Source organism: Oryctolagus cuniculus, chromosome 5 (genome assembly GCF_051225735.1).
Source record: "Oryctolagus cuniculus isolate XC-2025 breed Fujian yellow rabbit chromosome 5, ASM5122573v1, whole genome shotgun sequence".
Classification (NCBI taxonomy): domain Eukaryota; kingdom Metazoa; phylum Chordata; class Mammalia; order Lagomorpha; family Leporidae; genus Oryctolagus; species Oryctolagus cuniculus.
The window spans coordinates 45,134,992-45,159,568 of NC_142871.1; the positions used below are offsets into that span (position 1 = coordinate 45,134,992).

The following is a 24,577-nucleotide window of genomic DNA, read 5'->3' on the forward strand; positions in this document are numbered from 1 at the left end:
ACAGCACATTAAGGACAGAGATCCTACATGAGGAGTAAGTGCACAGTGACTCCTGTTGTTGACTTAACAAATTGACACTCTTGTTTATGGCATCAGTAATCACCCTAGGCTCTTGTCATGAGTTGCCAAGGCTATGGAAGCCTTTTGAGTTCACCGACTCTGATCATATTTAGACAAGGTCGTAGTCAGAGTGGAAGTTCTCTCCTCCCTTCAGAGAAAGGTACCTCCTTCTTTGATGACCTGTTCTTTCTACTGGGATCTCACTCGCGGAGATCTTTCATTTAGGTCATTTTTTTTGTCAAGGCAGTTTCTTAAACATTATGTCACTTGGCTCATAATTACAAAATAAATTATTATACAACTGAGTATAAGATTTAAAGATTGTTATTTCCATACTGTGAATATTTTGTTTCATATTTCTGAATTTGCATATCAGGAATCCAGAAAATCTTAAAAGCAAAAAGAAAAATTTGTATACTTATTTAACTATAGAGGCTATTTAAGTTCTTGTTCTGTGCTTGTTCCTGTGCTCACAGAGCAACCTGCAAATTTACTTAAAGGACATTATTCAGTAATAAAGTAAAATAAAATAAAGACATGATAACTAAGAGCTTACTGATTATTTCAATTGAAATTCAATTGACATCTTTAGATAAAAGGGCATTATGCTATGAAAGGATAATATTCAAATAATTTATTGCCTTAAGAATAAAGACCAAATTAGAAATATGAACTTGTGTCCATTTCAGAAATAACACCAGTTTACTTTTTACTATTCAGTAACAATATTTCTTGCTATTCAGGAATAGACCTAGTTGAGGTTCTCAAATGAATCTGTACAACTTTGCTTATTTAAATGTGATTTGCAGCACTGAACTGTAAAAAGAAATGTCTTCTCCCAATTCTATCTGCCATCTTCATTCTCCTATTTCAGTAAACTGTCATTGGGAAAACTCTCTGTTTACACTGATATTTGGTTCTTCTCACATTTTCATGAATATTTGAATAAACTACTCTGATGCTACCCAAAGACAAATCACATTTATTTTGCTTATTGGTTTATTACTTTTTGAGAAAAAAGCTCTGTGTGTTTAAGTACCCAGGAGAACTAGAGTTGGAGCAGTGTATATAATAGTCCAAGTCAAGCTGCAAAGCTTTTGAACCATCATGGAAGCTGGGAAAGAAGCCAAGTGCTTGTCATTCTGTCCAGTTTCCACTGAAGGCAGCAAGCAGTTTTTCCTAAGACAAACACTGTTGTACTGTCTTCGACACAGGACTACACATGGTAAGATCCTGTTTTCAGTTCCAGATCTACATCAATTCACTATTCAGGGAGGAAACAGAGTGCACACATGGTAGATGCAGAGTCACTATTGAAAGTAGGCTGGTTACAGGACTAGCTTCAAATGGTGCTGCGAAAACTGGATCTCCATGTGCAGAAGTATGAAACTAGATCCCTACCTTACACCTTACACAAAAATCTACTCAAAATGGATTGAAGACCTAAATCTATGATCCAACATCATCAAGTTACTAGAGAACATGGGAAAACTCTGCAAGACATTGGCATAGGCAAAGACTTACTGGAATAGACCACAGAAGCATAGGCAATCACAATTGAAAAATGGGATTACATGAAATTGAGAAGGTTCTGCACTGCAAAAGAGACTCAGCAAAGTGAAGAGGCAACTGACAGAATGAGAAAAAAAAAATATTTGCAAGCCATACAACTGTTAAAGGGTGAATATCCAGAATCTATAAAGAGCTCAAGAAATTCATTAACAACAAAACAAACAATTCAGTTAAGAAGTGAGCAAAAGACTTGAACAGGCATTTTTCAAGAGAGGATTTAAATGGCCAACAGACACTTGAAAAAATGCTCAGGATCACTGGCTATAGGGTAATGCAAATCAAAACCACAATGATATTTCACTTCATCCCAAATAGAATGGCTCTCATACAGAAATCAATAGACAATAAATGCTAGTGAGGTTGTGGGTTAAAAAGGTGCCCTAATCCTCTGTTGGTGGGAATGTAAATTGGTATAGCCACTGTGGAAGACAGTATAGGGATACCTCAGAATTCTGAATATGGACCTACAATATAGTCCCACTCCTGGGAATTTACCAAAACCCAAAGAAATCAGCATTTGAAACTTATCTGTACCCCCATGTTAGTTGCAGATCAACTCACAATAGCTCAGATATGGAATTCACCCAGATGTCCATCAACTGAAGACTGGATAAAGAAATTATGGTGGTGCTGGGCACTGTGGCATAGCAGGTAAAGCTGCCGCCTACAGTGCCGGCATCCCGAATGGATGCTGGTTTGAGTCCTGAATTCTCCACTTCCAATCCAGCTCTGCTATGGCTTGGGAAAGCAGTGGAAGATGGCTGAAATCCTTGGGCCCCTGTACCTACATGGGAGACCCGGAAGAGCCTAGCTCCTGGCTTTGGATCGGCACAGCTCTGGCTGTTGCAGTGGACTGGGGAGTGAACCAGCGGATGGAAGACCTCTCTCTTTGTCTCTCTCTCTATGGTATATATTCACTATGGAGTACTACTCAGCTATAAAAAATGAAATCTTGTCATTTACAACAAAATGAATGCAACTGGATGCCATTATACTTAGTGAAATAAGCCAGGCCCCTAAAGACAAATATCATGCTGGCGCTGTGGCTCAATAGGCTAATCCTCCACCTGTGGCGCTCGCACTCCGGGTTCTAGTCCTGGTCGGGGCGCCAGAAACTGTCCCGGTTGCTCCTCTTCCAGTCCAGCTCTCTGCTGTGGCCCGGGAGTACAGTGGAGGATGGCCCAAGTGCTTGGGCCCTGCACCCGCATGGGAGACCAGGAAAAGCACCTGGCTCCTGGCTTCGGATCAGCGCGGTGCGCTGGTCACAGCGCGCCGGCCATAGCAGCCATTGGAGAGTGAACCAACGGTAAAGGAAGACCTTTCTCCCTGTCTCTCTCTCTCACTGTCCACTCTGCCTGTCAAAAAAAAAAAAAAAAAAAAAGACAAATATCACATGTTTTCCCTGATCAAGAGTAACTAATAGCATATTTAAAATGTAATGTATTGGAAATTTTGAGATTCAATGATTTTTTACAGCCCTTGTCTCTTTTATTGAGGATTTTTTTTTCTTTTTCATACCATTTGTTCAACTCTTCTACTTGGTGTAGGACAATCTTATGATCATTAAGTAAATTGAAAGTGGATCTCTAAAAGTTAAGAGCGAGAATGGGAGAAGAAGGAAGAGGAAGAACTGTTAGAGTTAGGGTGAGAGGGAGGGAAGTATCACTATTTTCCTAAATCTGTATATATGCAATACGTGAAACTTGTGTAACTTAAATAAAAGTTTAAAAAATGAATAGATTTTAAGGAAATCTAGTATGTGATTCTTTTGAATATATAAAATGAAATTTGAACAGAACTATGATTTAAAATCTATCTTCTTTCATTTAAAAACACATGTATACAGTCCAGTGCCGTGGCTAACTAGGCTAATCCTCTGCCTGCGGCATCGGTACTCTGGGTTCTAGTTCCGGTTGGGGCGCTGGACTCTGTCCTGGTCGCTCCTCTTCCTGTCCAGCTCTCTGCTGTGGCCCGGGAGGGCAGTGGAAGATGGCCTGCATGGGAGACCAGGAGGAAGCACCTGGCTCCTGGCTTCAGATCGGTGCAGCATGCTGGCTGTAGCGGCCATTTGGGGGGTGAACCAACAGAAGGAAGACCTTTCTCTCTGTCTCTCTCTCTCTCACTGTCTAACTCTGCCTATCAAAAAATAAATAAATAAATAAATAAAACATGTATACATTCTTGTTCAAGGACCAGATATTTCATACAGTTCCTTTTCTTATTGAAATTGCTACTTTACCCAGCTATCTATATAATGTGTTTTCCTAATAAAATGGTTTTAATTTGAAAATTTTATACTGACCATTCTCATATACATTTTTGGAACAAATACAGTGTATGTATATGAATACATTTGTGTATATAAGTATATTGCATTACACATATATACATTTATATGTGATTTTTCTTTCCATGTCTATAAAGCATTAAGGGTTAAAATGTATTCATGGCTGAATATAATCATAATTATTATTTCATGTAATTGAAAAAAACAATGGCCGGCACAGTGGCTCACTTGGCTAATCCTCTGCCTGCGGCGCTGTCACCCCAGGTTCTAGTCCCAGTTGGGGCGCCGGATTCTGTCCCCATTGCTACTCTTCCAGTCCAGCTCTCTGCTGGGCCCAGGAAGGCAGTGGAGGATGGCCCAAGTGCTTGGGCCCTGCATCCACATGGGATACCAGGAGGAAGCACCTGGCTCCTGACTTCAGATCAGCGCAGCGCGCCAGCCGCAGTGGCCATTTGGGGAGTGAACCAATGGAAGGAAGACCTTTCTCTCTGTCTCTCTCTCTTACTGTCTAACTCTGCCTGTCCAATAAATAAATAAATAAATAAAAAGAAAAAAAAAACAATTGTGGTCAATTGCAAACATTGATCACAACTATTAGATATGAAAATAAAATTTTATGTGAAATTCATCTATTATTGGTAATAGAATGATGCAGAGTTCAGCATGATTCAATTTTTAGGATTTTTTAAAAGTTTAAGCACTGAAAAATCTTATTGTCAAATAGAGAAAAGATTTATTTATTTATTTGTAAAGCAGAGTCACAGAGAGTCAGAGGCAGATATATATATATATATATAGAGAGAGAGAGAGAGAGAGAGAGAGAGATGAGAGAGATCTTTCATCAGTTGGTTTACTCCCCAAATGCCCAAAACAGTTGGAGCTGAGCAGATACAAAGCCCACAGCCAGGAGCTTCTTCTGGTCTCCCACAAGGGTGCAGGGGCCGAAGCACTTAGGTCATCTTCCACTGCTTTCCCAGGCCATAGCAGAGAGCTGGATCAGAAGTGGAGCAGCTGGGATTCAAACTATCACCCATATGGGATGCTGACACTGCAGGTGGCAGCTTTACCCACTACACCACAATGCATGCCCCTGAACATTTATTTGTAAGAAACATTCCCTTCCCTTATGTTGGTTACACAATAAACATGCATACTGAATGTGCAATCCCAAGCACCTTGTTTTGCTCACCCAGGGCAGACACAGCAATCGCAGTATTCTTTGCCAGTGAAGGACTCTGAATATTTGGATCTCTGGAATCCACTACCCATCAGCTGATCCCAGCATTTATATTGAATCTCTTTCTCATTTTTGGTACAAGAAATATACATGGCTAAGCCATTTTAGGAAAGGCTTTTCACCAGTTCTGCTACCCCTGTAGGACTGTTACTTGGTCAAAAGATTGAATTCACATTAACACATTTTGTAATCTGTAGGATTCCAATCACATGTTGTTTGTAGAAATCCGATTAATTCTTTTGTAATGTGAACAACACCATCTCTCAAGCTGATCTCCCTCTCTTTCTCCACACACGTTTGTATTTCATCTATCTTATAAAACTGGATTTGAAAAATTTTTGGTTTCATTAAACCTGTGCACACCTGTATTCCTTTTGATTGTGATGTCTGATACTAACTGGGAGGAAATGTTGCTGGGGAGGAGAAAGCTGGCAGGCTCACATCTGGCTCATCCTTAGGATGTTCTGGCAGTCTTTTCTGCCCAGTTGGAGGCTGTGTGATTAATAGCCCCTCTTCCCAATTATAGTGATATTATACTTGTCTTCCTTTGGCTGGAGATGGGAGATACCTTATGTATTTGCCATGCAAATGTGGGCTTTGTGAATGCTAATTTCAAAATCAGCCAGAAGTTGATTGGCAGAAAACTGAACAATGGGGTGACAGGCATGCAGAGAGTCAGGATTGTGTGAAAGAGAGGCTCAGTGAAGGTGGAGAAAAAAGAGCCTGAGATATTTGGAGTTAATCAAGAGCAGTAGCTTGCAGAGCAGCTGGCAGAGTCTATGAAAGCAGGTCTAAGTAGATATCCTGGAAAGCAGGGCATTTCAGACTGAAGCAAGCAATGAGAAGAGGCAGAGTTTAGCTGAATTTACGAAAAGCAGGGTGGAAGTAAGAAGCCAAGATCGCACCATTAGCTGCACAAACTGTATTCTGTCTGATACATTCCCAAAATGTGTCTGTTTGCACCGATTTGCACCCAAAGAACCTTGTGCCATTGTTGACTGTTACATCCTCAGGGTGTCAAGGATCCTGTCATCTTTGTTTTTCTAGATGGCTGTGGAGAATGAGAAATCTGGAGGTGTTTGCTGAACTGGACTGATCTGAATGTTCAGTTTGCAAGAGGACAATTTGGGTAACACAAAAGGGGAGGAGCAGAGATTTGAGACATGATTTCAACCCTTAATCATTATAGCAGAAGTGATTAGAATGAATACTGGAAAATGTCTTTGGAGGATTTCCAATAACTAGGTAGAGTAAATTGTCCATAATAAGCCCCTTTTTTGTTTTCATTACAAAGCTTTAGTTAAGATTTGTTAAATTTTCCATGACAGCAAGTACTTTCAGCCTAAGGCTTGCTAGGCAATAGCAAGCTAGGAGTGAGAAAGTATGTTTAAATTGCTCCATGTAATGGCTTGGTACCCGGCTGTTAACATACTCTCGTGGTCTTCCAAATTTATAAGTTCAAAGGAAGAACCCCATAACCAATCCATGGATGGAAGAGCAGGTGAAGCGGGAGAAGAAAAGATGCCATGTGAAGCAATGGGTTGTTTAAATTATTTCTCTACTCCTTTAAGGCCAATACAGATGGGAAAAGTGAGAGCCAGTAGCTTGAACTATTGGTCACTTCCATTCTTAGGGACATTCTGTCCATCTTCTTTGCAGTCTACCCAGCTCACCTTTACAGATGGCTTTTTATATCAGTATCAATATATGCTTCTGTGTCCAAATGCATTTTTAGTAAATTACTTCTGTTCTAAAATTTTATGGGATATTTAATAAATGTGTGGATATGATTTATAGATATGTGTGCACATATACAATGATTCAAATGACTCCCCCAAATAATCATCTATAACTACCTGTACATGTAAACTGTATTTTCACTTCCTCTGTGAATCAAAGATGTACATTTTCTATAATGTTCTGGGCAAAAAAGGGAGTTCCCAGAAAGAGTATTTTGTTTAAAATCCCTCTCTAACACATGTATGAAGACATTCATTCTGTCCTCAAATCCCCCAAATATTTCACTTTTCCCATGTGAGCATGAAAACTTGATTTAAATAGATTTGGATGAATGAAATGGCTACTTTCATCCCATCAAATCTAACTTCTTTATTTCAAGATAAGTTAAATTAATAGTTTTAGAGTTTAAAACCCTCATAGCTGATTTTGTTTATTTAAACGGTCTCAAGTTGGATATGTTCAAGGAAGATACCTTAGTGTTTTAGCAAAGACCATAATTCAAATGTTCTGGAAATCATTCAGGCAGACTTCCATATATTTGTAAGTCTCCCTGCTTTTAGGTCATTTTCTGTTTGGGTGAAATGATTCCATTGGTGCTAGACGGTGAACTGTGAACAATGAGCTTCTCCTCCCAGGCAAGGCTTTGTGTGCCAGTGTAGACTCTCTACATCTATCTTTGTTCTCTGGCACAGAAACCCATTATGACTGAGATGGTGGCTGCTACATTAGTGCTGTTGCCTTAGTGATGGTGATTAGCAGAGCACCCTGCTGACACATAGGAACAAATCATTATTTTTTTTGGTTTCAGAGATGGTGGACATGTTCCCCAGCACAACATACCTAGTCTAACACATATATAATACACATACTTATTTTTTTAATTGTAGAAGAACCATATGTGAACTAATTGGTGGCATTCTATCCAGAATCTAGTATTTCTTATTATTTGAGAATTATGAGCCAATATCACTCCCAAAGTAATTAATTGAAGAAAGATAAAGGAGATTCTATTCGTGTTATTTATTGCCAACTATTATTAGACTGCAGTCATCAACTGCAGATTTACATAGAATCTAAGAAAAAAGACAGTTTGCACATCTAAATTCTATAACATGGATTCCTGCATTATAAAGTTGTCTCAACTTTGTAAACTCCACAATATTATATTATGTAGTTAGTGTTGTTAGAAAAGGCATGCATTTATTTATCTCTTTGTCATAGTCATACAGTGTAAATAACATTTCTTGTAATATAGATATATGATATACAAATATGTAATATATGATTTCTACTGGCTCCTGATAGAAGGAAGGTCATTTATTGACACAATACTGTGAATAATGGGGGACATGAAATCTGTGGAATCTATAGAAAAGCTGAATTATTCTGGAAATAAGAGGAAGAGGATAAGAGGTAATAAATGATACCTGGGAGAAACCTAGGAAGAAAGAAACAGAGCAAATTGAAAAGAGACACCCAGTGCTAAAGCATTTCTAAAAGAAACTCTGTGGAATAAAATATCTATTGGAACATTACATGGTTGGATACCACAGAATGTGGTAGTGAAAACCTTCTGGTCTTCTTCCTAGAACCTTAGAAAGAGTCTACCGAAAGCTCAATAATCAAATATTGACTGCCTATATTTCTTACATGAAATGTGATGTTGCCAAAGACTATTTACTTATGACTGAAGAAAGTCAGCAATGGCAGTTCAGGGCATGGCTTAGTTTTACCAGATAAATTATTATGAAAATTAACATTAATTAGGAAAAAGAAAAAAGGCCACACATTGCCCACAAATTCCATTTGTGTGCACTGACGTTGCACAGAAGTAAAACCATTCCAGAAGTACTAGAAGAAATGGTTGTCAACACTTACTGCGAGGACAATCTGGAGGGAACTATGAGCCACTTCTATGTACTGGTACTCCAGAAAACACCCTGAGACCGTGATGTAGCGATGGTCTTCTGGGGCCCAGTCTGGGGCAGGTGTCACTGACGTCACCTTACATCCTAGTCCATTCTCCATCCACCAAGATCGGTGCATTGAAATATTAAAAGTCAGGATAAGGTCTGTTTCCTGCAAGAAGGCAATTTATAAGGATGAGAATTGCTTAATAAATGTCAGGAAGCTTATTGAGGTCTGAAACGCTTTGGGTTTACTGTTTGAAAATCCCCTCCCCATAATGTTTAGGTAACAAAGAAGTAACTTAGGAAGGTTTGCCTAATAATAATCATATAGATAAATTATTTTGTTAGAAAAAAGTGTAAGTGATATTTTCATTAATTGTAACACTAAAGATCCCTTATCATCTAGGATGTGTAGATATTACAAAGAGAATGAGATAAACCATATTATCAAGTAAAGTTCATGCTATTATAAATCTGCTATATTTTTCCTCACCCTTTGAATATGTACTTTTTCTCTCCCTTAGATTATTTACTGCTTTACACATTTAAATTTTAAAACTGTATTTCAACTAATTTAACATTTAACATAGGGTTATGGCTAATGCTAGACTTATGAGACCATTACTTAATAAAACATAATGTTGTTTTCCCCCTTCCTATTACTTCAGCAAGTCAGAATCAGTTTCTCTTTGATCCTATTAACTTCTACTGTGAATTTCATCATAATATTTCTTAGGAAATATCATAACCAAATTCTTGCAAAGTGGAGCTAGTAAGTCAACAACTCTTTAGATGAAGTTCACTATGTTAGGTGATGCACAGCTATAAATGAATAAAAGGTGAGGTTTGTTCAATCAGAGTTCTTGGAATCACATACACCAACACAGAGCTATCAAATAGCATATGTTCAAATCTTGTCTTCCAGGAAGAAAATGGCTAAAGGGAATAATGAAGCAAATTCTATTACTCAGAAAAGCATAAGAAAAGATAAATCCCAACCAAGAGAGAAGGTTGGTGAGAAATGGAACTGTTTCATTCTCAGTCAGTGAGACTTGGCAGTCACGAGATAATAGGACCAACTACTGTCACTACAAAGTCAGGTGATAAAGTGACTAGGTAGATACCACATAGAAAAATGTCTTAAATTAAATTATGTTTTGTGACTGTGAGCTACTCCTTTGCATTGGACATGAAAGGGTTTATTTGAAATGGCAAGGGAGATTAGAGGTTAGAAGGAGAATTTATTTGGAGATATCTGCTAAGAGTGTCATCTGAAAGGTGCTGGTTGGGTGATGTAGTGGATGTGATTTTCCTTCTTAAGCTTATTCAAAGCAGCTTCAACTAATTCAATACATCCTAGAAGTCCCATCAACTAGTCTGACTCAGACCTAACAAATCTCAAAGTAAAGGTTTTACTGGAGCTAAGTGCCCAAAACAAAATATAGATAGTGTTAGGAAGGAAACTTCCCTAAGAATAGACTCACATATGATGGAGCTAAGGTAATGATCTTTGGGGAAAGCTATGGGTCATCAAAAAAGAGAAAATTAGCTTTTAATTGTTCAAAATATTAAAATAAAATATGAAATAGAGCAAGTATGGAGTTTTTCTTGATGCTTTCAAAGAAGATCAGTTGGTAGGGGGATGATGGCTTGATCTGCACTGCCACATGTTCCCAGGGTTTGATGAAGGAAGTATAATATAGTAGGGAAGAAAGATGTGCCAACAAAATCCTGCACCTGCAGTTATAGTTTTACTAAATAGTCACATGTTCATTAATGATATAAAAATATTAAAATGTGTATATTCTACATTGTATTTTGGTTCTTTGTTTTTGAGGCTTATTCAAGTATAAATATTTTTAGTTTTGGGTTCTGAAATTCTATAAGGCAGCACCTTTGAGAGTTTCCCTTTAGTTTGTAGAGTATATGATTGGCTTTTTTTTTTTTTTTTTTTTTTGACAGGCAGAGTGGACAGTGAGAGAGAGAGAGAGACAGAAAGGTCTTCCTTTGCCATTGGTTCACCCTCCAATGGCCACCGCGGCCGGCGCGCTGCGGCCGGCGCACCGTGTTGATCCGATGGCAGGAGTCAGGTACTTCTCCTGGTCTCCCATGGGGTGCAGGGCCCAGGTGCTTGGGCCATCCTCCACTGCACTCCCTGGCCACAGCAGAGAGCTGGCCTGGAAGAGGGGCAACCGGGACAGATTCCGGCGCCCCGACCGGGACTAGAACCCCGTGTGCGGGCGTCGCAAGGTGGAGGATTAGCCTAGTGAGCCGCGGCACCAGCGTGATTGGCTTTTAATATAGGAGCACTTGCTGACGTCGCAGCTCACTAGGCTAATCCTCCGCCTGTGTCGTCGGCACACCGGGTTCTAGTCCCGGTGGCCCGGGAGTGCAGTGGAGGATGGCCCAAGCACCTGGGCCCTGCACCCCATGGGAGACCAGGAGAAGTACCTGACTCCTGCCATCTGGATCAACACGGTGCGCCGGCCGCATCTCGCTGACCGCAGCGACCATTGGAGGGTGAACCAATGGCAAAGGAAGACCTTTCTGTCTGTCTCTCTCTCTCACTGTCCACTCTGCCTGTCAAATATATATATATATATATATATATATATATATATATATATAGGAGCACTTTACTTCCATTCTAGGAACCATTTTTGTATTATATCTTTAATTGTTTCCGCCTTGCCATGTTTTCTGTTATTACATGGGTGGAATTTCTGGTAGTCTGATATTTGACTTTTAGGATTGATCTCTTTATCTTTTCTTTCCTATTGTTCATAGTTCACATTTATCTTTTTATTCTGTCAGAAGTTTTCTTTAACATGTCTTCATAATCTAATATCAAATTCCTTTTTATTTGTAATATTTTTAACTTTTAAAAACTGTTTTCTCTAATTGTTCCTTTTGTATTGCTAATTTTTAATACTCTCTTGTCTGTAAGTTTTCTTAGATCTCTGATTTATCATTGGTTAGTAAAAAAAATATTACCAATAGAGGAAGAGAGAGAGATAGACAGTTCTGGGCTGGGCTATCACAAAAATCAGGAGCCATGAACTCAATCCATGTCTCCCATGTGTATGCCAAGGACTCAGCTGCTTGAATCATCACTGGTTGCTTTCTAGAAACAGCATTATCAGAAAGTTGGGTTTGGGAACTGCAGCTAGGACTGGAACTCAGAGTGAGCATCCTAACTAGAGTCTTAACCACTAGACCAAAACACTCACCGGTATCATGATTTTCAAATTATAATTCCTGCTTTGTTTTTGTTTTATCTAGGTAAGTTACTTTTACTAAATAAACATATGAATAAATAACATATTGAAATAATTATCAAGGATCTACTATGCGTATTTTGTAACATTTTGTAAGAATGTAACATTCTTACACTTATTAATGTTCATTTTGGAAACAGGACAGAAAATGAATATTCACATAAATACAGCAAAATATCTGAGCATTGATTAAGATAATGGAGGAAAATAATTTCAAATTAACAAATAGAATGGTGAAGCATTGGGTGATGGGGTGGGCATAGGTAATACCATTTTAGAAATAATGAAAGGAAAGACATCTTCTAGCAGTTTGTATTTGCACAGAGTTCAGTGAATGAAGCTGATGAACAGAGCAAAGACGAAGGAGAGAATGCCCAGCAGGGGAAACAGCTAGTGGAGATACTTTGGCGACTTTCTTCTGCATTTATTTCTGTTAGTGCGCTTCATTTTGGAGCCTTTTCTTAAAAGTCTGATGATTCTTGGCTGTCCTTTCATATCAAAGAGGAGAAATTAAAACTTGATTAGAAATTTGCTATGCATTACTGTTCTGGTCAGGTGGTATCTTTCTGATTTGATGATTGACAGCGCTTCCAAGTGCTCTGTCTGTAAGGACTTAGAGGATTTTGCACTGGATCCTTCAGTCGTTAGAGTAGTCACCTGGCCACAGCTTCATGAACTAGGAAGGGGCTGGTGGTTTTGTTACATACTATGCAGATTTTTTTTGGTATGTAGATTCTAATTTAACCCTTATGTATTCAGAAACTTTGCTAATGCCTACCTGTGCCTCAAGAGGCTTGCCCATTTGGAGAAATCTGGTGTGTGAATCAAAGGAAGAGTCTAGGGTAATCGGTTTCTTGACCAAGTTATTGAGTCCACTCCAGTTCTTTTTTTTTTTTTTCTCTACCTCACGTACTCTGTTGATTTCCAAGTTGTGATGGTCAGAACGTTTCTGTCTATACATCAGAATCCTCCCTGGCATGTTCAAAAGTTTTGGGTTTTTCTTCTTTGCTAAGTAACTTGCTAATCCTCCATCTACTTTCTATCTCCCAGAAATAGTTGACATTTCTTGTCTATTGTATTTATACTCCTGGTTTCTTACTTTTTATTCTTTAAAATAACTTAGATGGTGACTATAAGTCAGTGCTATCTTCAGTGAGCTATCATTATGTGGCAAATTCTGCATTATCTTATATAGAGGTGATTCAAAAAGGTATAGATAATGAATTTAAAAGATAAAGCTTATTTTAGTCAAAACATTTTGAAATCTACCCATGAGAGTGGTTTCCAAAAAGATTATTAAAAAAGCGTATGATTGAAAAACTATGCATTTTTAAAAAAGGTTTTGCCATACAACAAGCTTATCTTTTAGTTCTAGTTTTCCATCCGCTTTTTAAAGTTCTCTAGAACTCTTATATTTTGTCCTGTAGTATTTATCAAAAAGTCTCTATGTATATTTGCATGTATCTACTGTTTTAACCACAAAATGTATATTCCAGCTTGTGAAACAGATTATGTAAATGTCCTTTTAAATACAACAGAGATTTCTGAGTGTGATCTGTTCCATGCACAATCTATAGGTTACTTCATTCAGGTATATTTTGTAATTTTGAGTTCAAAATTGTGACATTTGACACAGATTTTTTTTTAGCAGAAAATGAGGTAGAAATCAAAAAACAAATATTTTACATTCTAGATGGATTTACACACAAAAAAAATACAAAATGGGCTCAGAATTGTATGACACTACAATTATTACATAGAGAAAAACTTTTATTATTCAGCTCAGTATTATGACAAAAAATCTTCACATTGCTATTTTCATTTCAAAGTTCAGATTAAAGGACCTCATTATTAGTTATGTCATTTTTCAAAATAACAAGGTTTGTTTTGTTACATGAAAGCTGTAATTAGCACTAAGAACTTGATTCTGACAGGGTCTGTAGGTATTTAGGTCAAAGCAATATGACTAATTACTTAACAAATAAACATTTGATTTAAAATGTTGACAAGTAAATGAGAAAATTATTTTAGTAATATTTCAGAATCTCAATAAAAGCTAAAATTTTCTTTCCTAATTTATGGCATTTGAAGAAAAGCATATGCAGGTATTTTTATTACAGTGTACAAGGAGTCTTATTGCCCAGAGTAAAAGGTAGAGGATGAGAATGAGAAGTTCTGAGTTATAAATGGAAACTCTGTAATACCATCTTACATATCTGAAGTTTTCCAATACTTTTTTCTTCTTTTGGGATAATAATGAAAATTGACAGGCCAACTGGCTTTGTGGCACAGTGTAAACTGCCTCTTACAATATATCAGAGCGCCAGTTTGAGTCCTGCCTGCTCTGTTTCTGATCTAGCTCCCTGCTAACACACCAGGGAAAGCAGCAGAAAATGATACAAGTGTATGTGTCCTTGCCACCTACCTGGGAGACCAGAGTAGAGTTCCAGGTACCTGGCTTTGGCCTGGTCCAGGCCTGGCTGTTGTGCCCATTTTGGGAGTGAACCAGGGGATAAAAAATTCATTCATTCTCTCTCTCTCTCTCTCTCTCTCTCTCTCTCTCTGTCCCTATCTCTCCCTCCCTCCATACTTCATCACTCTACCTTTCAAATAAATAAATGAGGCTTTAAAAAATACTGATAATGGATACCTTCACATTTCTACACTGCTTGATTATTATCTGAAAGGCTAGAAACTGCACTTCTTGATAAATGGTGATGAGTCTATAGGTGTCAATGTAGTTCATATGCTATATACAAAACGCTATCATACTATAATGATATGAAGCTATTTGAGATGGGCTACCCGACATCATGGAGCTTATTGTCTCTTTGGGCAACTATAAATAAAGATAAAATATAACAATATAAAGAAGCACTTACTAAGTATCTAGTAAGTGGTGTGGGCAATCCTTGTACAGGAATTCAGAGCCGGTGCTGCGGCTCACTAGGCTAATCCTCCGCCTTGCGGCGCCGGCACACCTGGTTCTAGTCCCTGTCGGGGCGCCGGATTCTGTCCGGTTGCCCCTCTTCCAGGCCAGCTCTCTGCTGTGGCCAGGGAGTGCAGTGGAGGATGGCCCAGGTGCTTGGGCCCTGCACCCCATGGGAGACCAGGAGAAGCACCTGGCTCCTGCCATCGGATGAGCGCTGTGTGCTGGCCGCAACGCACTGGCCGCGGCGGCCATTGGAGGGTGAACCAATGGCAAAAGGAAGACCTTTCTCTCTGTCTCTCTCTCTCTCTCACTGTCCACTCTGCCTGTCAAAAAAAAAAAAAAAAAAAAAAAAAAAAAAAAAAAGAAAAAGAAAAAAGAAAGGAATTCAGAAGGAACTCCAGCTGTGGCCGACAGAAGGGCCAGGCTTAAACAGAAGGAGAGTGTGGGGAAGAAGGCCATGTGAAACAGAGTGGACCAAATAATCAAGATTGCAGAGCTGCAGTAACTTGTACATTTATGGGCCAATAAGAAGCCTCATATTTTTTTTTAACTTTTATTTAATGAATATAAATTTCCAAAGTACGGCTTATGGATTACAATAAGAAGCCTCATATTTAAGATATGGGATTTTTGTAGTATAAAGTGGCTTTGGGAGTTGTGTTGAGGATTTAGTGGGCAGGGACCTAAATAACAGACCAAGAAGTCCAGGATTATTGAAAGATTAGTGATCAGTGGCAGGCCATGGGTACTTTCAGGCATAAACCAAGAGATAGGGCTGGCGCCGTGGTGCAGTAGTTTAATCCTCTGCTTGTGGCGCTGACATCCCATATGAGTGCCGGTTCTAGTCCCAGCTGCGCCTCTTCCAATCCAGCTCTCTGCTATGGCCTGGGAAAGCAGTAGAAGATGGCCCAAATGCTTGGGCCCCTGCACTCACGTGGGAGCCCTGGCTTCGGATTGGCACAGTTCCGGCCATTGCAGCCATTTGGGGAGTGATCCAATAAAAGGAAGACTTTTCTGTCTCTCCCTCTCACTGTTTATAGCTCTACCTCTCAAATAAATGAATAAAATCTTTAAAAAAAAAAAAGAGAGAGATACCACAGTAAAAATAATCAAGTCTTCTGTAGTTTAGGGTATAGCATGCAAGAGATGGACTGAGACTCCACATGGGTGCCATATTAAGTAGCAGTCACTATGGAGGTGATAATACAGACTCTATGTATTCTTAGTGCTTGGCCTTTATCACCACAAGTTATTCTCCTGTATTCACTAGGGTCCAAGAAGGCAGGACCAGGACCATTGCTTTCAACATTCCGAGTAAAAGTAGGACCAATTAGCATTCTCCTTATCTTAAAATATCATTCTAGTGATGATATTAGAGAAATCCAGACAAGTCTCTTAATGGAAAGTACCTTTAATTAATAAATAAGGAGTTTTTATAAGAGTGCTTATATTAATAAAAGTATATACATTTAGATTTTAGAATAGAGAAAAGTAGTCAACAAACCCATAATAAATAACACCTTGTACTTATCGGAGTGTGCAGGATTTGGGGTAGTGGGGAAGATTGTGTTTGAAATGAGTCCTATTTTTTCATGAATTCTCATTTAATTACAACAAAAGTAGACTGGATGAAAAATTCACAATATCATCATACAGCATTGTACTCTATCTCATGACCAGTATTTACATACATACAGATACTAATTCATAGGAAACCATGAAACATTCTTCAACCTTAGTATAATTTGTGATTGTGTTCCTGCTGGTCAATCTATTAATCTAACTCTCAATAGGACTTTTTCTTTTCTGCTGACATTTGCATAGATCCATGAAACTGTGCTTCCACACATAGAAACACCAAAGCTAATGTTATCCTGGAAACATGAGAATCAGTGAAAGAAAATCACATTGTTCAGGATGCAAGGAAGAAGAGCTGAGAAAGTGAAGTTTTGAGAAGATAAGCAAACTCACAAATTTACTTTATAACAGGTTGAATGAATGTTACATATGCAAGACTACAGCCTAGATTATAAGACAGTTCATATTTACCAATTCCAAAATAAAAGATGTGATTCATTTTACTATATTATGAACTAAAAGAAGTTATTAGAGCATGAAACGCATATTTGTGCATCTATTTTGTTCTAGAATCTTTAACTATGGGCAACTTTGAGATTTAACTAATTATGGATTATAACTGAATTTCATACCATTGTTGAGCTAAATACAACTACTAGTTTCTATCATTAATTTTTAAGTGAACTTAGTTCTTTTTTTAAAAAAGTAATTTTTTATTTACTTGAGAGAGAGAGAGAGAGGGAGAGAGATTCCATCTGCTGATTCACTCTAATGCCTGCAATAACCAGGGTTGAGCCAGGCAGAAACCAGGACTCACAAACTCAATCCAGGTCTCCCATATGGGCGAGAGATACTGAAGTTCTTGGGGGAGTATTAGTGGAAAGTTGGACTGGAAGTGGAGGCAGGAATTTGATCCTAGGCATTCCAATATGGGATGTAGGTATCCCCAGCAGCATGTAACTGGTTGTGTCACAACACATACTCTGGTATCATTAGTTTTTTTTTTTTTTCCTAATTTCAAATTATAGGATTACTAGTAATTAAAACATATTGAGTTGGCTTAAAAACAGACTCATAGATCAATGAAATAGAACAGAGAGCCTAGAAATAAAATCATGTTTATATGGTAAACTGATTTCATTTTTTCAGTTAATACTTTATTATTTTTGAGATAACACTTTTTCTCATTAATTCTAATGTTAATGTGATATTAATGCAAAGAGAACATTCAATGTAGTTCATAGACACAATTCTAAGAATGTAATACTTCCCTTCCTTTTTCCCTCTCTCCCTCTCTGTCTCTCCCTTTCTCTTTTTGTTTTTGGGATAACATATTTTTAATTTACATTATAATCAAAGGCTTAATGCTCCAGTAAACAGAGGTGAACAAGTGAATATAAAAAGACCATTATTATTTATTCAAGAAAAGATTTTAAGAAATATTTATGTGAGCATGCAGAACATTACAATTGTTGCTCTAAATATAGACAAAGGAAGTCCAGTGGTATTTGGCTTTCTAAAACATAGAGTTTTTAAAAGAAAATGTGTTTCTTTCCATTGCATGAAAAGATTTAGTAAATATTTTATATGAAATGTTCAAAGTTCAATGCTTTTATATGTTTTCATTATTTCTTGCCAGAAAACAGGTTTCTAATGTCCACATTCCAATGAGGGCCATTATTTCACTTTTGTAAATCTCATCCTGGCTGCCCTCTTAGCCAAGGTACATATTTGATGTTGTCCCACAACTGGAATGCACTTTCTCTATCCTAACCATTACTGAAAAAATGCATTTTATGCATTTTTATGAAATGCTTTGCAATATCTCCTGTTAACATTCTGCTTATCTCTCTCCATTTGAATGAGTAAGTCAAGTTCCCCCTTCTAAAAAGTTTTCCTGATTAATTTCATTCATCTTTCTACCTCACAGATTTATCCCTGGCACCTTTTTATGTATAGCGATAGCAATATTATCTGTGCAACTGCTTTTTTCTCTGGGTAAAGGAATATGTTAGCACAGTACTGTGTTCATATGTTCACTGTCCCTGCTCAGGAAACGCATAATAGCTCTCAGTTGGAGGAAACACTCTGCATCTGGGACACAAAGAATTTTGTTTCCAGGTTGTGATGTTCTGAAAGGGATGGCAGGAAGGGAGGTTGAGACTAAGAGAGGGAGGGAAGGAGGGAAGAAGGAAGGAAAGTAGGAAGGAAGGGAAGGGAGGAAAGAGGGAGGGTGGAAGGGAGGGAGGAAGGAAAAGGACATGCAAAGGAAAAAACAAAAAATGAAAGAATTCAATAAGAATGTCTCCATGCTATGCTAGTTAATTGAATGTGCAGGCTCAAAAGTCTCAATTGTTTTTTATTTAACCTCTAAAGTTAGGACTCATCAGCCATGAGTGAGAACTAAGTTTGGTGAAATGAGTCTTTTCTCTTTGCCACCCTTTCTAGGAGATGCTAGAGGCAGGATTTTCTCAGCAGTCACAATAATGAAAGATCAACTTCGCACTGACTTTATATAGCTTTCAATGTACTGAAGTCTCTTCAGGCAGCTCTTCCTGCTGTTTTCTCACTTTCCTGTTTGTTTCCTCCCTACAGGTAGCTTTTTCCATCTTGTGTGTGTTCCTTTTCCTGTCTAAGCACTTTGAAAAGTTATCTGCATTTACTCTAGGGGTTTAGTTAGGCAAAGAACCTATTACCAAAGATGTTACTGCCATTTAAGTACTCACCTAAAGGCCACCATGTCATTAGTTTTTAAAATACATTTATGTGGCTTTTGTGACAGCATGAAGGCACAGAGGTGCTGATGATATTGAAGGGTTGGAGAGGTTTAAAGAACACTGAAATGTGCTTCTCAATAGTGCCAGTCACCTACCCACCTAAAAGTACAGCCCACCCCCAGCACTGCCACTATCACTTTCCCAAAGTCAAATTCTGATTCTTATTGTATTTTTGCTTGGTTGCAAGGATTTTAGCTTGTCATTAGACTTGAATTAGAAGGCTCATCTCATTTTGATCTGTAGTTCAAAATGTTTCTTACTTAAATTTGTTTCCAGTGATGCTAATAAATTTTTATATTCTTTTCTTTGCTCATTTCATTTATTGAAGGAGACTACTTCATGGGAAAATCACAAAAATGATAGCAAGATCGACATGGACCAAGTGTTAATGTGATGATGAATTTCATAGTCATTTCTCAGTTATTAAGAATGCTGTAATTGAAGATGGGACAACATAATGATTAACAAAGTTTCTCTACAAAATCTCTATAAGTCTTTGTTTTGAAGTTGACAAGAGTATCTTCTATTTCATTAAAATGTTGCAATGTGTTGTTAAATTTGAGGCCATGCTTATTGCAAAAAAAAACACAAGTGAAATAAAATGTATGTATTCATTACATCTTATGTGCTATGACAACATTTAGAGGTGGGGGTTACTATCCTTGCTTAACAGAAGACGAAATAAGGCTGAGAGTGCATATATCAGTGCATAAAGTTAATTTTATGAAAGAAGAAACAGGGTTTCACACAAGTTTTGTCTGGCTTTAGGTCTTCTCACTGTACTTTGCTGCCTCCTAGGGAAATTCTCTTGGTCACCCTATCAGTCATTGCCACATCACCATATTCTGCATTGTGTCTTTTAGGAAGATGTTCTAGAATAAAGCTCAATTGGCACAAAACTCACATAATTAATTTAAAAAATCTCCCAATACTCTTCAAATCCTACCCAGCAATTTAAAGTCCTTGACTTATCCTCTTAGCTTGCCCATACCAATTGAAGTTTCATTGTACTCTGTATTTACAGTAGAGCTATATTTGTCATGCATTTTGGTGAAGAGGCTTTTACAGATACTTTAGTTGTAGTTTATTCTCATGAGAAAACTTCTCTAAGTAGTAAGATTTGTCTCTTGTCTTGTTTTATCCTGGCAAGTACATAGATCAATACTGCTTAGAATTTGTAGAGACAGATATAAATAAACCTCTAAGTCTAAATAAAACACCTTTAAGTGTATGTACCTTTCTCATTTGAATTGCTTCCAAGAAGCTCTTTGTAGCTTTTGTAATTTACGAGGCCAAGAGGCCACATATGGAAAAGTCACTGTCTAAAGGAAATTGTTAAGAAATGAAGATAAATACTCAGCATCCTTCTTTTTTCTCTTTGAGAAAGAGAAAATATTTTTCCCAAAAGTGTAAGTGGAGTAGAAGTTGGTGTTGAGGGCCTAGAACTGTGACACAGTAGGCTAAGCTTCCACCTGTGGCACTGGCATCTCATATAGGTACTGGTTTGAGTTCTGGCTGCTCCACTTCTGATCCAGATCTCTGCAAATGGCCTAGGAAAGCAGTGGAAGATGGCCCAAGTGCTTGGGTCCCTGCACCCATGTGGGAGACCTGGAAGAAACTCGCAGATCCTGGCTTTGGATTAGCCCCAGGTGTGGCCATTGCAGCCACTGGGGGAGTGAAGCAGAGGATGGAAGATGTCTTTCTCTCTGCCTCTCCCTCTCTTTGTAACTCTGCCTCTCAAATAAATAAATAAATAAATATTTTTTTAAAAAAAGAAGTTAGTGTTGAAGGCACAAATATGGATAGACAGATAATTCAGCTGTGTTGCTGTGGTAGAAAGGTGAGGATCAGGATGGCAATGATAGGCATGACGGTATATTCTTCTAGTAATGATGCTGATATTGCATCAGCATAAGCCACAGCTAAGTGGTTTTTAAATAATTCTCATGAGCATTTAAAAGATACACTTCCTTCCAACTCTTTTTGCTTACTTTGCCTACTGAAAGCCATCATTATCTATCAGCCTGCATTTTCTATTGATTGATGATTCCCTTCCTCAGTTACTTGAGAAGTCTTACAAAAAAAGGATAACTTCATAATCCCCATCAAAATGGTTGTTCATAGCTATAAGAGGGGCCCTAAAATTTATTATATATACATATATATATATATATATATGAATTTGGAAATCAAACAGAGAAAGATTTGTGGTATGATTTTAGATTATAGGTGGATAGTGGATTTTGTTAGGCTGCCTCAAGAAGGAATAACAAAATTAAAACACATATGGACATACGGAATTTGGGTACCCACCCTTCTCATACCCTTAGGGATCGTTTAGAACCTCCAGTCAGATGCTTTAGGTGTTTTCACTTGAAAATGGACATTTTCTGTAATAAGCTGCATCCTGAATTTTTGTGATCTAAACATCATGGTATATGTGGAAACTTGAGAGAGTTTGGATTGAATGGTCCAGAGAAGAAAAGAATGAGAGGAGAGAGTGCCTCATAATTGCCCTCAATATTTAAAGAGATATTAAAAGGCACAGGGACCAAACTCATTTTTTTACAGTTAACTTCAAGGGGTCAATTATTTTAGTGAGAGATTTAAATTGATAAATTTTTCCAGAAGGTAAAGCAGTCAGTCCCCTGGGATGAGAGGTGCCCAGACAGAATGGATGTGGTGCTAAGGAATGAATTTCTATAGCTGGCAGTGTTCAAGCAAAGGTTGGAGGATCCTGTAAGAATGAAGATGATGCTCAAGGACCTGTACGATTTCTTCAAAATGATTCTGTGATTGTAAGAGTAGGAGGTACTAAAGATCATGGATGAAATGATTATCTGTTGCGTGGGTTTACTCAGTACCACTTAGGAAAATATACACTTCTGAAGCTATAGATGTAGCTCTTTCATACAAAATAGCTTAGAAAATGACACTATGATTTTAAGTTTTTAAAGAAGTATGGATTCCCAGTAGTTAGAAATCTGCCACCATTGACAACTACTCATTTTAGCCCTTAAATATTGTACATTGCTGTATATTACAATGATTACATAGAAATTTCAGCATCTGGCACATTGAGAATCTCCTTAAGAATATCAACACCACTTAAACACTCTGGTGAAAAGGATAATTATTGGTTAATAATTTTTAACCAATCAGCGATTGTTCACAGCTAGAACCCAGGAACTGATCTGAATTTACACAATTTGAAATTACTCCTATAAAAAGTTCAAGCACCTTAAAAATTCAATATAGTTAGAAAATTTAAAAGACTGCTTACTATTATAGAATGGCTACATGATTCTAACTTTTCACTTTAAAAAATCCAATCACTAAAGAATTAAAATTTATTGTAGATCCTAAGGCTAAATTCAAACTTGACATATTTGACTCCTTTCACTCTAAAGTGCAGTAATTAATTTTCCCTAGTGCTACATTGTCACTTAGCATGGATTGGAGCTTTAGTTTTTATTAACTGTATAATTTGATTTCTCCCCAGTTGAGTCTGTGTTAATCATTCTCCATAAAGAGAGATGTCTGAGCATGTCTGAGTTCACTGAGAACAAGTATAAAGGAAAAGGTAAAATGATTTCATATTTAGGAAATTTTGAAAGAGCTCCCGTAATTCATAGCATTCACTTCTTTCAGGTTTAAATTATTCAGAAAATCATGTAATTTCTCTGCTCTGTTTGCCGGTAGAAACAACAGTAAGGCTCGTGGGAAAAGAAAAGATGGTGAGTGAGAAGCTTTAAGCTCATGACCCTGGGCATTTTCTAGATTGCTTTCTCATTATGTAATGCAGAGGAAAAAATCCTGGGCCTTCCAGTCCTTCTCTACCCAGCGGCTTTCTATGACCCAGTGCACAATGGCAAACAACGCAAGTCTAAATGCGTTCAGTGATTACTGGCACATGTACCTTTTGACTATGAAAATCATCTAATATACCTTCTTATTTACATGTGTTGAGTCAATTGAATTCTTATAATTTTAACAAAGATATTGCAGTCATATGAGCTCTGTCTCTTCATAATTTGATTTAATATTTTTTTGATTAAAATGAAATTTCTGGAAAGTATGTCATGATTTTAAGAGTATCATTATGTTGGAGAAAGTCTTGGTGTGTATCAGATTTAAACCATAAGAAAGAAATATTAAAGGAATAAGAAATTTGTGTTCCATTAGATTAATGACTATAAGTAGGGAGAGTTTTACTTCTCTTATGCTCCAGAATTCTTATTTCCTTCCTCAGTGTAACAGGAAGCAATATTTTGTCTCTACACATGGATAGATAAGTGAGTCCTCTTCAGGGGCCAAAAGAAAAAGAAAAAAATCTTGATACGCTAGTTTTTTGGGGGCACAATTTGAGATGGGAAATTGAATTGAGTAAATATCTGGGGGATTTTGGAGTCTGATGGAAATAATTTTAGAGGCATTTTGAGGCAAAAGCTAAATGTCTACCAGTGTCTAAAGAAATTCATCAAAAATTGCAAAAGTTAGTTTTGGAGGCAGAAGTCCTCTGAAAGAGGGAGGAGGACTGTTTGGTTGATGTGTGACCCCCCTCCCATCTGTGGGATAAGTGTATCCCTGGGGCTTAATTTTAGACTAAATACATGAGGGGAAAAGACAAAAAAGACCCTTATTTTCCATTTTTCAGGTTTTCAGAGATGAGGAACAATTTCCATTTCATTCCTCCTCAGGCAATATAATGGGGAAAAAGGGACACTAACCCACTGTTGGTGGGAATGCAAATTGGTTAAGCCACTATGGAAGTCAGTCTGGAGATTCCTCAGAAACCTGAATATAACCCTATCATACAACCCAGCCATACCACTCCTTGGAATTTACCCAAAGGAAATTAAATTGGCAAACAAAAAAGCTGTCTGCACCTTTATGTTTATTGCAGCTCAGTTCACAGTAGCTAAGACCTGGAACCAACCCAAATGCCCACCAACAGTAGACTGGTAAAATAAATTATGGGACATGTACTCTATCGAATACTATACAGCAGTCAAAAACAATTAAACCCGGTCATTTGGAACATGATGGTGGAATCTGGAAAACATCATGCTGAGTGAACTAAGCCAGTCCTAAAGGGACAAATATCATATGTTCTCCCTGATCGGTGACAACTAACTGAGCACCAAAGGGGAAACCTGTTGAAGTGAAATGGACACTATGAGATAGACTCTTTCTGGTTCCAAAG

The 24,577-nt window shown here is 37.7% G+C and overlaps 1 protein-coding gene across 9 annotated transcripts in view; it reads right to left on the reverse strand.

Moving 5' to 3' along the window:
- NKAIN2 (sodium/potassium transporting ATPase interacting 2) overlaps positions 1 to 24,577 on the reverse strand; it is a 1,166,031-nt gene that overhangs the window by 169,283 nt on the left and 972,171 nt on the right. For 8 of the 9 annotated variants that reach the window (XR_011388540.2, XR_011388541.2, XR_011388542.2 and 5 more), the window contains one exon: positions 8,775 to 8,975. The exons of the other annotated variant lie outside the window; for it this stretch is intronic. Coding sequence is in view for 2 of the 8 variants with exons in the window: in XM_089333709.1 (XP_089189835.1) it covers positions 8,775 to 8,975 (201 nt within the window). In the remaining 6 variants the exon portion in view is untranslated. The remainder of the gene's footprint in view (positions 1 to 8,774; positions 8,976 to 24,577) is intronic. 9 annotated transcript variants of the gene reach the window in all.